This window comes from Patiria miniata, unplaced genomic scaffold, assembly GCF_015706575.1.
Source record: "Patiria miniata isolate m_02_andy unplaced genomic scaffold, ASM1570657v1 HiC_scaffold_29, whole genome shotgun sequence".
In the NCBI taxonomy this organism is placed as follows: domain Eukaryota; kingdom Metazoa; phylum Echinodermata; class Asteroidea; order Valvatida; family Asterinidae; genus Patiria; species Patiria miniata.
Window position 1 is genome coordinate 14,305,033 of NW_024037068.1, and position 15,965 is coordinate 14,320,997.

Consider the following 15,965-nt stretch of genomic DNA (forward strand, 5'->3'; position numbering starts at 1 on the left):
TACAAACATGGCGATGGCAACACCAAAATAATGTGTAAATTGAAAATGATTATATACATGAATTTGTACCAGAGTTTTGATCATGTCATTTACAAGTCCGTCTCGAATCAAGTGACAGGCAACCTTGTCCCCAGGGTGTCGAGCAGTACGCGCCCACCACTACCTGCTCTCTCACCCTGGTATTGGATCATTTGCATGTGCAAGATTTTTGAACATGTATGCAAATGAGGAATAGTCTGGTGCCTGCCTGTGCGTTACATTTGCGTTTGTTTTTGTATGCGATGTCTGGGGTAAAAATAGAATCGATTCGTCGCAGCACAAGCATGGCGTGAGTAACAAAAACACGATTTAATTTTAATTAAACTGTAACGCTCTTAACGAGACAACATGCAGTATCACATGTCAAATGTTAACCAATTGGAAAGGAAATGAATATTGTCGAGAATGCGTGGACGAATGATCGTGAAAACACGTACTGCACGTTATGAATAACAACACCAAGTACACGATATAAATCCATTTCTAGCCAATTGCGGTATCGAATCAGGATACAGGAAGAAAGTTTCCTATCCAGGGCTTACTATTGGGAAATGAGTTTGGAAATTAAGTAAGCACTGGGGACGAGTTGAGTGACAGGCTATCGGGAAGGAATTGTGACACACACAAATGAATGATGACATATTGTCACATACACTGTACGTTTTCATCCTCTGTTACCTATGACCATGAGGTCCATAACTTGGGATATGACTGTTTTGGTGGCTCACTTGATAGGAACTCTGCCCTTTCCAACTGTACACTTGTGATATCTTCTCGCTCATCATGCATGCAATTGGAAAGTTACAACCACACAAAAAAATTCTAAGCTTTACACAACCTTCTACAGTGTTTTCGAAGGCGTACATGAAGGGTGAAGTAACAACAAACGGAAATCGGCTGATCCAAGGAAAAGTTGCTAGTCTGGTATGATGTAACTCCTGAAAGTTTTTTAAAGAGTTTTCAAACCTCATGTACCCAATGTTTTCAGAAAGCTTGGGCAACCTTTCACATCTACAGAAAGCTTCTAACAGGCAATTGAGCTTACAATTTATTAATGAAAAATCGTTATAACTGGCAGATTACATATAGGTTGAATTTCCCTTCTACTTTTGAGTTTCATTCCAAATCATAGATTCCTTGTCTAAATTGCTATTTTTCTGGCATTCACTTTTGAATAAGACATCGACTGAAAAAAAAAATTGGCCTTCATTTGGTTATTGAATTACTTTAAAAATGTTGCATTACTTGCTGCCTGAAATTTCTTTTTCACATAGTAGGCTGGTTCCTGCCCCACATTCAGTATCAATAATGTATGGACCGGGAACCAGTTACCTCATAATAAAGGCAAACTATTTGTGCCCCAAATGAAATCTGTTTTTTTTTTCTTCAAAAGGTTGTGAACACTCAAAAAAAAATTTGAACTTTTTGCGTTGGAACAAAATATAAAAGTAAAAAAAGTTATTACGAGAAAAAAAACATTCAAGAGTATCGAAAAAAGCATGGGGAGAGCAACTTTAAAGTCATTTTAACACAAAACAGCCACATCCGTGCACAGGACGCACAGTCTTAAACCCTCTACAACGTCAACATTTTCCTTAAAGTTTGCCAATGTAAAAAAGTTGTACAACCTTATCAAATTATAAAAAAACAACACAAAATATAACCAAAATTTGTTCTACTATAATCAAAAATTTCCACTATTTTATACTGATAAAAGAAGAAAATGAAATGAAATGATGTGTAAGCAATAATTAAACATTGATATAAAAAATGGCGATTGTAACATTTGCAAAACGTGGAGTTCTGATAAAAGGGGAAAAGGACGATATAGATTGTCAAAGCTTGGTGGAAACAATGTTGGGAAAGTTGCAGTTTTATATGATAAACCCGAGTGATGTCATTAGAAAACCGTCTTTTTGAAATATTTAGGTAAAATTGGATCAGTACATGTACAATGTACATTGTGCATCATTCATGAACTTGATTTTTTTTTAAATAATGTTATACATTTATAAGCAAATTTTATGCTGTAAAATATATGCTATCCCCCTTTCCTGTTTAAATTTTTGTTTTTTTTAAGAAGTTTCTTTTTTTGTTAACTACAACTCTTTATTCTACGACAGTTTACCTTTTTTTCCTGTCTTTTTTTCCGATTTGTAACCAATTTTTGATTGTACATGAAGTGCCTGTTAACAAGAGATTCAGTTTGTCTTGTCATTGTGAAAGGTCAAATTTGAAGTATCATTGTGTTGAATTTTTAATTTTGATTGGTGAGAATTTGGAGTTGCGACAACTGTGCAATGTTTAAAATGTTGTGCAATAGTTTTTATCGATACAGAGTACTTCATTACTGATTATAAATAATATTTGTAAAACATTGAAAAAGGGATTTTGAAGAAGAATCTGCTGGCTCTCCTGATCTTTGTAGCATTGTTCTTAATCAAAACAATGAAAGAATAATTGATCTTATACAAACTAATACATCTCTAAATGTTTCTTTTACTACCGGTATTTAATATTGAGAAGGACACCATAAAAGTCCAATGCATCTGACTTTTTTTGTGGAAAACATAAGCCCGCCGCACAACTTTCCGATTTTACCGGTCAACCAGATCACTGGAGCACTGGTACCTTTTTTCACCCTTGCGGAGACGGCAACATTACCCGCACGCATGCCAGAGTCACATGATGACCAGTCACATGATGACAAAATGGCAGCCGACATTTAAAAGGGTGGTTCTATCTTTCCCCAATTGTTTTTGTTCTATCAAGCTTCTTCCGATCCAATTTTGAACCCAGTTTCTTATTTGATTATGCATTCGCTGTAATGCGGGAATTTTAAATGCCATTTTCTCAAAAAGTAGTTGAACAGCTTCAATTTTAGTTGGTGGTCTACATTTCCGTTACTGAACTCAGTACCCTCAAATGTAGAAAGCTCTTGTTCTGCAGAATCCGGACAGAAAAATGTCTCAATTCTTCAAAAGTTTTGAGTTTTGGCTCAGTTTGTCGTGACAGGTTACATATTGGCATGTGAATGTGAAAAAAAATAATGTGATTACATTTAGTTATTTCACTTCACTGTAAAAACGTGTTCATTCTCTGGAATGTGGCCAAGTTGGCGAGTTGACAATCTTTTATCATTCTCTACGTGTATCAAGTACTACAGGAGCCTAGTTATAGAATTTTTGATCAAAATTTAATGAGATTTTAATCGATTGGTGATGATTATATTTGACAAAAATTATATCAACTTTACGGCAATACAAATATACATGTATAACATCAATTGATCTTATAGTTAACAAATCGTGAATGAAAGAGTTGTCGTTTAAAAGAAAAGAATGACTGAATGACAAATTTAGTCATCTGGAATCAAAGCTATAAAAAAAAAATTTGTAAGAACTCTTTTCATTCATACAATTGTATCCTTTTTATCTCAAATGAGAAATAAAAAATAGCAAAGATGCAGCACAGTTTGTCTTAAATGACTGTTTTTTATCTGTGTCAGTTTTTTTCTTAAATTTCCTCAGGTTTAGAAATGATATCAAGTGTACATTTCGGTTCTGTAACAGGAAGTTTTGAAATTTGGTTGCAAAAGATCTTTTCTATTTTAGTAACCAAGTGATTGTTTTGGGGGTTTTTTTGCAAGTAAGTTCTCAGGGGCGTGTTGCTCTTATCGTCGGTGTTTTCACAAAGTGACAACAAACTTGGAAAATCGATAATTATTTGATGAGGAGTTTTGCTGGCCATTTTATTGCATTTGACAAAAAGGACAATTTGACCAGCTTTCAGAGCAAAATATTGTTTACTTTTGTAATTATCGTAAACAAACATTTGACAAAAACTTAATTTCCAGTTTTTTGGGTTTTTTTTTCAGGAAGTGAGAAACAGTCACCTCGTTAGCAGGGCCAGAGGGTTTATGCCTTTCTCTACACGTGTTAGGTTGGGAATGGACGCGTGCGCAGCGAACGATGTTGATCAAAAACAGATTCGCGTGGGCTGCACTGATGTTTGTACCAATTTCTCGAAACATTTTATGTTTTCACAAAGTGACAGAGAGTGTGTACAAAGTAATGGGAAAAATAATAAAGGCCTCTGTGTATGGGTGTTTTCGCAAAGTGTAAAAGATCTTTAATGAATTACTGTTTAATTAAGAGAGATTTTTAACAAACAACTTGAATCAGCAAAGAACAAAGCATACTTTACTTGACAATGCCAACATTTCCCAAATCTGTAACTGCAAACTAGTCCAAAATGACTTTTGAAAAAAAAAAGATTAATTCCAAATGCGATTATCTCAGGATGACCTTATTGCAGGATATTGAGGTTTTTTGCACTTCGTGAAAACACCATCATTATGTGGATAATGCTAATGTTTGGTAACATTGCCCTTAAATGGGAATGATCGTTTGCTACCAAGTTTTTAAATGTTAGCAACGAAAGATCCATCCGAGTCGTTCGCTGTTCTTTTCCAAAATGGCCGACTCCCACGCAATGAATGTCATGCTTCTGTCGTGCCTAAAATGTGCCTGTTTTTACATCAAAACTCCCAAATAAATTATTCAAATCGTAAGTGAAATTATTTCACTAAAGCTAAGGTTTCAAGAATTAAAAAAAAAGCTGCTTTCCCAACAGTGAGACTTGAAAACAATGTAGCACTGCCATTTTGACAAAACAATATTTTTATTTTTTTATTTTTTTGGTTGTACTAGGAGTTGGCATGTCCACAAGGGCCTTGCTACTGTTCACGCTATTGAACATGAGAATGTAACGCAGCCCAGTGTTTTTAACACCCTGCAATAAATAAATGTTGACACATTTTGCAAGCTTCATTAAAATTGCTCCACGCATGCTGTTCAACATGTTAAATTTTTTCTTCCAATAAGCTTTCAATTTTTATGATGTATTTTATATGCAAAAAGCATTTTGTTTTTCCCCTGGCATTTTGGACATTTTCAACCCTTTGAAAACATGCTTTTATTTTTGGGTTGCCTTTGAGCCAATAACGCACAAAAGATAAGCCTGAACTATTGCCAGTTTGCAAAATAATTAAAATTTGTTCACTGGAAAAAATACTCCATAACCAAAGGTGGGCGGTGGTTTTCACATGATGTCCAGGGTTGAGATTGGGGAAAATGAACAAACCACGAAATATCAGCAAAGGTTTGAGGGTTGCCAAGGGCCAAGAGCAATGCAGCATCTATGGTATATGTTTGTACAAATTTGCCTCAAGGCACCCTTTACATGTAAATACCAAATTCTTCATAGGTCAAAACTCCTTTATGGTGAAACCTCTGGAATTCCCGATTTCAAAAAAAAAGATTCTTTAAAAATCCTGAAATCAGTAAAATAATCCTGACAAATCTCAACCCTGGCCTCATTCAAAAGTGAATATCATTTGTAGCGCTTGAAAAAAATAGCAATTCAGACACAAAATCTATTTTTCTGCCTTTTTCAAGGCGTCCCTGTGCGCAACAGGAAACACTCCCTCCCAAATTTCAGATATAACAAGGTATTTGATTGGTCTGCATTATACAAGCACAAATCTGATTGGTTGATATACCTTGACTTTAGTATCGTCTGCCCCTCTTGGATGTTGAGGGCTTGTTCCTCCGAGAGCTTGGTGGGAAATCATCAAATTCATCTCCTTCCTACGATAAGAAGAAATATAGTGAAAGAGCAGGTAAAAACGATGACCATGGGCAGCATGCGCGAACAAGAGGCAAAGCTTTTTTACCACTTTTGACAGCTCAGTGGACGGGGCAAACCACACGCACATACTGGTTTGCAAACGTATAATGTGAAGTACCCCCCTCCATCCCCCCCCCCCCCACTATTTCATTCTAAATGTGGCAAAATGGCATTGCGTTCGAGGGGTGCATACTTATGTTCCCTAATACATATGTTCCCCTATACCTATGTTCCCCAACCCTAACCCTGACCCTAACCCTAAGGATTTTGGGGAACATAGGTTTTGGGGAACATCGGGTAGACCCCGCGTTCGAGTATCTCAACTCACCCCAAACTCTCCCTTTCTCACCATTGAGGGGGTAATTGTGCAAAGAGCCAATGGAGTACCGAAGTGAATACGTCACGCGCACAAAATGTGTGTAAAAGATATTTTAGCACGTGATTCAGACCGTGAACCAACACGCGCGTGTACTCCATTCGCTTGAACTACACTTTCTGCAGGGCCCAATTTCATAGAGCTGCTTAGTAAAATTAGATTACCGGCCAAAACTCCATGTGATGTACATTGCTTGTGACCGGTATTTAGCTGTCGTTTACTTAGCATAACAATCGCACGGAGTTTTGGCCGGTAACCTGATTATATTAAGCAAGACGTTTTTGTGCTTAAGCAAATTTTGTGCTTAAGCAGCTCTATGAAATTGGCCCTTGGTTCTAAATGACATCACACTTCAATACTCCATAAGGGCTAAAACATTTAGTACCAAATTTATAATTTTGATTTTGTGATTGCTTTTTTGACTGACTTGTGATTGATTTTGATTGACCTGTGACTGACTGGTGATTGACTGGTGATTGACATGTAATTGACATATGACTTAAACGAGACTAACATGAGACCGACACTTGATTGACACATGGTTGACCTGTGATTACATGTAAATCTATTACATCTCTACACTCTGCAATAAGTGTATGTTCAGAGGGTGCAGAATCAGACATTTTTATGGGGTGTTCTAGCAACCCACCTAAAAAAAAAGATATCATTTCCAGCCTAACAGTTTGTTAGATTTGAAAAGTCACCTTTATCCAAAATTAGATTTCCAAAATATAACTCAAGTTCAGATAAGGGCAGAGCAAAGGGCAGTACACGTACATACCTCCGAGTCACCACTGTCTAGAAACTGCACTGCACTTCTCTTTGCATTCCTGCGCGACAAACAAAAAAGTCTCAATAAGACACAAGACGGAGGTGTATTACACTTGTTCAGTGACATCCATTTTCTGAGGTGGGACTGCGGTGGCAGTGCCACCTCAGATTTAGACAATCACACTTAAAGGGAAAATACAACACTTGCAAACATCAAAAAATAAAACTACCAAATCATTTTGAAATACCTTGCTGGACTGTTAGTGAATGACAGTGTAAAGCATCCTGTAAAATCATGGCACCTGGTATACTGTCATTTTCAAGAAAAGTGGTACTTTTGTATCAATTTCCAACGCTGATCGGCCGATCAGCGTTGGAAAAAACTGGCTTTTTTTCAAATACTGGCCCCAGTTGACCATCGCACTTGTTTGCAATCGATTACACACCTATGAACGGGTACAAGCCAGCTAGACTGGTTCCCTGACCTTACAATTCCCCAATGTATGTAAACTGCTCTGTTTCTTCTTAAATGGAGTCAGGGAACCAGACTACAGGAAAATGATTGTTTTTCTTGGTTTTTATAGCATTTTCGAACCCAAAACCTCAAAAAAGTCAGTGTAACTATATTTGCTATATATTTCCAACCCCCCAATTCCATCCATTTCTGAAAATTACAGTAAATTACAGGTTGTCTAATACACTTGTGTGTAGTCTTGGTTCCAAGACGTCCTTCGCGGTGTGGTGTTTCATCATGGGTAAGTGGACTGCGCGCAGCAATTCAAGGAAGTGGGCGCCTTTTACATACACACCAACAAGCTGCAATGGACATCTTGGGAAACTCGTATTTCTGCTCGCACAATTGCTTGCGCATTTGCATTCAGGCTTGACGTACTCGTAAAACTGCTGCGCATTTCTGTTCAGGTTTCTGTACATACAGAATTTTTCCGAACCACGCGTGACCAGCTTGCAAACCTAGCCTGTAAGCGTTGTTAAGTCAAAAATTTCAGACTGCATGGACGAAGCCATCAATTTTTCTGCAGCAAAGAAACTTTATGAGGAAGCTGTGAAAACACATCTTCCTTTTTCCTCGATGCAAAGCAAGGTTTTCATTGAAAACCCTCCCTTCCAAAATGCATGATAAGACTTGCACCCTCTTGTAGTATGATCTCCAATTTGTCACTCAGGAAAATAATTCCCATTCGTGGATTTGTAACAGATTGAAAACTATTCATATTTTTGCGTTGGGGTGATGTAAATCAAATTAGGTTTGCATACACTGAGTATACAGTGTTTATACGTCGGTGAAGGGCAAAACCTATTGAAAAACTAAACAACATTCAGTGAAATTGGGGAAATTTGTAATTTCCTTTTCCTCAGAAACGACACCATGTTTCACAGGATGCTTAATCCTATTATTTACTATTATTAACATTTTGGCGGTGCCAATTTTGAATGTTTGCAAAAGGTACAATTATCTTTCAAGTTTTAAATAAACACTATTCTCGTTTTGGTTCAGAAAATCTTTAAGAAGCATACCTCTGGTTGCTGTTTTTTCTGAATGAAGTGGACGAGGCGGTGGCGCGGGAAGAAACACTCTCGTCCTCAGAATCATCACTCTGCAAAACACACAACAAAACCCAATTATTCTCTATTCATAAATGTGACCGGCTCCACAAAAAGTTATGTCGCAAACAAGTGAAATTTAGTTAAACACATGGTTGGAAAGCCCACAACGTAAGCTTTCATTTGCTATATACAATGTAATGGAGCTCCATAGCCCCTCCCGTTCTGGAGATATGACGTGTTTACATATTAATTACTTCCTTGGAGTTCAAATTACACAACTAGGAAAAAAGGCTTTGAAATAGCTGGCTCTGTTGTAGAACAACAGAACGACAGAACAAAATAATAATACTTTTTTTTCCACTTTATTCAACAAAATCAACATTTCTGTAAATGAAACCTTAAAATGGTGTTAAAGATGTCACTCATGACAAAAAATGAAAGTCACATTTTGACGTCATTTTCACCCTCACAACGTTGAGCGGGCCATTACACGATAATGCACAGTGGACTTAATACCCTTTTCTTGTGGAGCCAGTCACAAATACCTAAGGCCCCCCCCCCCCCAAATGTCTCTGGTTTCTGGTCTGCACGCGCATCGCCGTAGCCTTGCACGTCAGCAAAGTTAAAAAATAAGATTGTTCGATGTAAGATGTCTCAAAACCGCCAAACTCACTGGTTTGACTGGAATCCTGCCTCTACACGCCTGGGTCCAGTAAATTTCAAAATAATCATGGCGAGAATTGGTTAAAGAGAATGTACAGCATTTGTTTTTGCTTCAATTTTCAGAAATAAATGGATTTGGAGGATTAATATGTTATAGAAAATATTGGTAAACTGACTTGTTTCACGTTTTGGGCTTGTAGATGCTGGAAAAACCATGAAAACTTATCATGTTATTGTAGTCTGGTTCCCTGACCCCACTTATGATGAAACGGAGCAATTAATACACTTTGGGGATGAGTAAGGTCAGGGAATCAGTCTAGCAGGCTTGTATCCCTTCTGAGGTGTGTAAATCAATTGCAAAGAAAAGTCAAAATAACTAAATATGAAAATTAAGAACAATTTTTGAAAAAAGCCAGTTTTCTCCAACGCTGGTCGGCCGACCAGCGTTTTCTTGAAAATGTCAGCACACCAGGAGCCACAATTTCAAAGGATGCTTTAGACTGTCATTCCCTAACAATTCAGTAAGGTATTTCGTAATAATTTGATCATTTTGTTTTTTTATGTTTGCAAGTGTTGTATTTTCCCTTTAAACAAGTAAAACCTGTTAGGGGGCCTGGGGCCAAGCCAATGGCCAGGGTCATTATTGGCGTAAAGCCCAGAGTTCTGTCCGAAAAAATACCACTGTTTACAAAGCCAATGATGAAAGATGATGAAAGATTAGGAAGACAAATTAAAAAAAATTAATCTCTAGAGTCACTTGAAGAGACAAGAATGGAAATATTGTTGGATTGCATAAACCGGTACTTACATCTCCAAATGTACGGGAATTTCTGGACGTTGGTTTACTCGCTGGAAAAAAAAGCAATGGAATATTTAAACAAAAGTTATAAAGATTACTCAATGTGAATAATGCTTTCATCTATCAAACTTTTTCGGCTACAGCATTAATTGAAACTTCATTAAAAGTATTTTTCTTTATTACCTCCGCCAAGGAAGTTATATTTTAATCAGGGTTGGTTTGTTTGTTTGTTTGTTGGTTGGTTGGTTGGTTGGTTGGTTGATTTGTCTGTTAAAGGGAATGTACAACATTTGCCTTTGCTGCAATTTTCAGAAATAAATGGATTTGGAGGATTAGCATGTTGTAGCAAAACATTTTAAACTGACTTGTTTCACGTTTTGGGTTCGTAGATGCTTGAAAAACCAAGAAAACCAATCATATTCTTGTAGTCTGGTTCCCTGACCCCACTTAAGATGAAACAGAGCAATTGATAGACTTTGGGGAACTGTAAGATCATAGAATCAGTCGAGCCGGATTGTACCTCTTGGTGTGTAATCAATTGCAAAGAAAATGCAGACTAACTAAATATGAAAATTAGGAGCACTTTTCGAAAAAAGCCAGTTTTCTCCAACGCTGGTCGGTTGACCAGCGTTGGATGAATACAATTTTTCTTGAAAATGACAGCACAACAGGAGCCACAACTTTACAGGATGCTTTAGACCGTCATTCCCTAACAATCCAGTAAGGTATTTCGTGATAATTTGATCATTTCGTTTTGTGACGTTTGCAAATGTTGTATCTTCTCTTTAACTAGATAACTCAAAAAGTTATGGATGGATTTTTATGAAACTTTGTTTAGGGGTGGTCATTGGTGCAAGTACACAAATCCATTAGATTTTGGTAGTGATCCGGATCTGGGTCTGGATCCAGGATTTTTTTTAAGGATTCTTCACCATTCATGCGAGTATAGACCCGTAAGCATGGCATCAATAACAACTCCACGTTCCACAGTCACGTAAACACACTCGACATATATCCGCACGTTATTATGCAAGCACCCGTACCAGAGGGCTCCTACCGTTTCAGGCGTATTTGACTGAGAGTACCAGCGTAACGTGCGTGATCTCAGTTGTGCTCGTGCAAATCGTACATGCCTCGTGACAATTTCGAGTGTTTTTACGCGAGGCTGGAACGTTGTTATTGACGGGAATTGTTTCGCCTTGTCGGAGGTTTGCACTCTCTGAGTGCTTTCTAGTGTACAATGTAGATATATGTTTATAATTGTTATTTATATGCATTTGTACCTAATTTGAAAAATTTCTTTTATTTTATGTTGTCCTTTAACCCTTACCCTACTAGACCCTCCAACGCATGCCAATATGTGCCTCAAGAAAATCTCCTATGTTTTTTGCATGGCCCTCCAATATCTGCCATGTCATTTCAAGGGTAACTGGACAGGCACTCCAATACATGCCACAGAGAACAATGAGAGTCCTCTGATAACAATCAAGTGCCCCCAGCTGGTCAGTATCAGGCACCCTCCAGGGCCTCCAACTCCTGCCAATTGGAGCCTTCACTGCTACATCAAAGTATCCTCCAATAAACTGCAGCTGGAGGACATTGGCATAACCAACTGACATGCAGTAAACTACCCTCAGAGAGTAAGGGTTAATTTATTCAAGTAACATTTTTTTCATAGTTTTTTAAGCTGAGCCTGTGGCTGGTGGTTTTCAGGTGTTGGCTGGAAAATTTAATAAATGAATACATGTAAGTGTAAGTATTAAAATTGTTCATCACTTTTTGCTACAGCAATAAATAAACAAAAACACATAACATGTATACCCATTTGTTTGAACTGTTCTACAGTCGACAGTAAATTAAAAAGAAAATTGAAAAAAAGAAAGAGTCCCTTTTTGGACCAACCTTGGACGAAACTACTCGTCAACATGCTCTGCTTTGACCGGTTCCCTGCAGCCTGGCTCCCGGCCCTGCCTCCCCTAGCACGGCTGCCTCGTGCCGTTGACCCCTGACCTCGCCCCCTGCCTCGCCCTCTGCCCCTTCCCCTGCCCCGTCCTGAAGGTGCTGTGGAGTGGTCGCTATCATCCGAGTCTATAGTGGATATGTCTCGGTCGTCATCACTGTAGTCGCCTCCTCGCTGGAGTCGCTTCTCCTTGGCTTTCTCCATCGCCTGGAAAAAAAAAAAAATAGACTTATGTTTGTGGACAAACACAGGGCTGTTTCGGCAACTTTTTTTTGTGACATGTGACATGTATAGTATCAAGTATAAGTTCCAGGAAGGATGTGTAGTTCTGTTTTTAATAAATGGTGGCATATAAATATGTGATAACATTGTAATAGGGCTTTGACTTGTGATGTCACATGTCACATGATGAGTCGTGATGCTATGGCTGTTTCGGCATGTTTGGCAAAACGGCCAAAAAGGGACAACTTATAAACGTTTCACTTCTGGGTACCGAGTAAAGGCCAATTTTGGGCAAATACATGTAAAAGTGTTATAACAATGCCATTGTCTGGTTACAGTGGAAATAACACATTAATTAACCCTAACCCAGCCAGACGCAACACAGTGCATCAGGTGGAACCTTCTGTAGACTTTAATGCATTCAGCTACAAACACTAGTGCATAAACGGCTGCTTCTGAGACAATGAGAGCTAGTCCCATTGAACAATGCCACAGTTGTATCCTGCTGCGTTCTGGGACCACAGACTCTGAGGCAGTTTGGCCTTGAGACTTTTGCCCTGATGGATTTTGCTGCACTGGGCAGGCTTATCAAATTAGACAAGTGTTGCTGCGTTTGGCAGGGTTTCTAGCCAAAATTGCCTGGTGAAAGTGAAAGTGATTTAGAAATTTCACTTCAGTCCAATAAAAAATGGAAGACACAGGGGAGTCAGGTTGGCGTAGCGGTACTTTCCTCGCCTTCCATCACTGTGACCCGGGTTCAAAACCCACCGGGCCCATATGTGGATTGGGTTTACAGTCCCTGCCTGATTCCGTGGGTTTTCCTAAGAATATTCCTCTGGGCTTTTCCTCCCACCTCTAAAACTGTACATTCTTCTCATTGTCTTCTCTCCACAAGTTTCTTCAGGCTTGCGAGCCACAGTGCCTAGGGCGCTTTTGAGGAATCCTTGGTTTCATTACCTGAAAAAGAAATAAAATAAACTCACCGCTTTGACTTCCTTGGATTGGTCGGCCTCCGACATCTTCTTCCTCTGCTCCTTGAAATGTTTTAACTGCAAACATAAAAATAAAGTGTCGCACTTTGAAAATGATCATTTTGGCAAGATTTAGATTTACTAGCATTCTGTTTATTGGTATTGCCGTTTTAAGTTGTTTATTCCCTAAATACATTTTTTGTAGGCCAGGCAATTATCCACCCAGAGGCAATAAGGCTACCTTTGTTCCAACGCCTAAAATTGAAAAGTTGGTCCCATGGTCAGTTTGAACTCTCTTGGAAAATTACTCTTTACTCTGTCAAAAATTGTCAGATTTGGACGTTTGATGTCTCATTTTAAAGTGGAAAGGCGTATCTTTCAAACAGTACCTATATTTTCTATGTTGGTTACACATTCTACGTCTGGCCTTCTATTATATTTTGTTTGCATCTTTTTATATACACTGTATCCGCTCCGTTCACCAGTACCCCCTCACCGGCAAAGAAAGTACAGTTGGGGGTGACCAACTGACGCCATCTTGCCTGACTGCAATTTTGCCGCTACGCGCGGCCGACACTAGCGCTGCGTGTACATAGTACAACTGAATCCGCTGGTGTACGTGCGTCACACACAAGGAACAGTGCGCGTCAACCAGCGAAATGTCCCGCCCATGGGACGTCGTTGCTAGGTAAAAGGGCGCCCTCTTTTGTTGCCGCACGGAGCCCATAGTGGGCGGAGCTTGACCTCCTACCTCCTCAAGGATGAAAGTGTCTGAAGTCTTTCTGTTCTTCAGATGTCCCTGGGTCCCTTCCAGTTGAAACTTGACCAGTTCAGCGATGGCGTCTCTCTCCTCCTTGTCCACATACTCCTGGATGGCTTGGCCCAGACCCTTCTCCGACAGGAGGTTCAGCTGCTTGTGCTTCACACAAAAACGAAACCAAAAGAAGAAATTGTGTTTCAAGAGAACAACAAGTAGTTAATTTCTCGAGCATTAAAGTTTGTTTCCTGTTGCATTATTATATCAAGTAACTTTTTGGGACTTGAGTTACAGAGCTCGTATCAGGAGCTTGCAGCACCATCACCGTGTCTTTATCAACTGGCGTTGTTGAGGCCTTCATGTTTTGAGTTCCCAGAGATCGTCCTCCCTGGCGATGATCTTAATATTGTCCTTAGTTGCGTTATGTCCTTAGTTAATATCTGTTCTTACAAAATCGCGTCATTTTATCTGCTGCATCCAACCAACCTCGATCGTCCCCAGGGTGTCGAGCAGTACGCGCCCACTCACTACCTGCCCTCTCACCCTGGTATTGGATCATTTGCATGTGCAACATTTTTGCACACGTATGCAAATGAGGAATAGTCTGGTGCCTGCCTGTACGTTACATTAGCGTTTGCTTTTGTATGCGGTGTCTGGGGTAAAAACACTATCAATTCGTCGCACCATGCAGTATCACATTTCATATTAATATGAGCAAATTGGAAAGGAAAAGAGTATTTTTGAGAAGGCGTGGATGTTATACATGTAATAACAATGATCATGAAAACACGTATTTCATGCTACTTCACTGCGTTCATATGCATGAAAAACAGTTTCATTCTAATGGACAGCAGAATAATAATAATGACACTGTTTGGAAAGATATTTCTGTTTCAGATATTTTATTAAAGCATGGGAGTAAGCCGGTGTTTGGCTGCTATATGAACAAACACAAAGCTTTGTTTTATAGAGGAGAGGGTAATTACCTCGAAAAAGATAATGATCTGCAGTAGATCCAGTCTTAGTAATAGTAGCAACTAGCATATTGGAAGAATGATTGGTCTCGTTTCTGTCTCTTTCGGCCCTCCAGTTCCTTCAAAGCTGCTTCTTCTGCGACTTGAACTCTCTTCTTGTCTTCTGATGATTGATTAGGACCTCCTCTGATCCTGATCCTAGGAATAGTCAGAATCTTTTGGTCTGGGAACCGGACTACCACTGGGCCTGCGGCGTGCGTCCTGCACGCGTGATTGACAGGTGAACGATCTGCGCGAGGGCATTGTTCAGTTGGACCATGGAGATAGCTCCATGGTTGGACCAAGTTGCCAAGAAGGATCCAGAAAATGTCGTAAATTACGCAGCAGCTGGGCAACTGACACTGGCAGCAGGTTCTAATTTTGTTATTAAGAGGGTGAGTGTATTTTTAAAGCATAAATGAACTGGGTTTGAAGTCGCAATGTGGAAATCACTTTCAAAATTTCGGCGAGTCAGATTCCAAGATGGTGGACGTGTGGCCTATGTTTACGGAGGCAGTCCAGTAAACTTGCCACATTATGGGGCTACCACTGTACCAGAGCCTCTGCTTGGATCGCATCGATCGCCGGCTGAATATCACCCGACTTGAGGAGGGCAATCTTGATTTTGTCGTACTCGTAGGCAATCTCAAGCTGCCTGCAGAACTCAACTGGGCTGAATTACCGGGTCTGGTTAATTCTTTAGCCTCTAGCTTGTTTTTGAATTCGTTTGATCCAACGTCATCATCCTTATTCTTGTTGTTGGCGAGACTGTCAAATTTCTGATTGAACTGAAGTAATCTTTGAATTTGTCAAAGAGTCTTTCTGGATTGAATGTTTCTTTATCGTCCTTCGATGACATTCCGAAACAAGATCTCTATAAGTATTACTCACAAGGATCTCTAGTAGGAACTCAGTGTATTACGATGTCTCAGCTCAAAAATCTGTGTACACACTACTTTCACTTTACTCACATCTGTTTGTTTCCAAAACTAGTGTCGTAGCAGCGCCTCCAATAGTTTGGAAAGTTGCGAAGCTAGAACATCAATACCGCCCTCTTGCACGTAACCTTCGTCACACACGCGCAACTGCACAGACCGCCCGGCCCACAGCGATACAGTGCCATTCTAGTTCTGCTGT

At 39.3% G+C, this 15,965-nt stretch overlaps 1 protein-coding gene across 2 annotated transcripts; it reads right to left on the reverse strand.

Moving 5' to 3' along the window:
* Positions 1-758: 758 nt before the first annotated feature.
* On the reverse strand, positions 759-15,823 carry LOC119735539 (double-strand break repair protein MRE11-like). Of its 2 annotated transcripts, none has more exons than XM_038209275.1 (8): positions 15,720-15,823; positions 13,810-13,977; positions 13,071-13,136; positions 11,808-12,072; positions 9,915-9,955; positions 8,414-8,493; positions 6,888-6,936; positions 759-5,690 (listed from the first exon to the last, which is right to left on the reverse strand). In XM_038209275.1, the coding sequence occupies exons 3-8, from the start codon at positions 13,104-13,106 to the stop codon at positions 5,610-5,612; spliced, it is 552 nt and encodes a 183-aa protein (XP_038065203.1). In that variant the 5' UTR covers positions 13,107-13,136; positions 13,810-13,977; positions 15,720-15,823; the 3' UTR covers positions 759-5,609. The 2 variants fall into 2 exon arrangements, with proteins under 2 accessions (XP_038065203.1, XP_038065202.1); XM_038209274.1 differs by lacking the exon at positions 15,720-15,823 and adding an exon at positions 14,802-15,000.
* Between the last annotated feature and the right edge of the window lie 142 nt (positions 15,824-15,965).

Bases quoted from the DNA above. Each gene is read 5' to 3' on its own strand.
- LOC119735539 (XM_038209275.1), bottom strand. From the start codon at position 13,106: ATGTCGGAGGCCGACCAATCCAAGGAAGTCAAAGCG. The intron at 8,494-9,914 runs GTAAGTACCGGT...TGTGTTTTGCAG, and splicing joins ATTCCCGTACATTTGGAGAT to AGTGATGATTCTGAGGACGA. The intron at 6,937-8,413 runs GTATGCTTCTTA...TTTGTCGCGCAG, and splicing joins AGAAAAAACAGCAACCAGAG to GAATGCAAAGAGAAGTGCAG.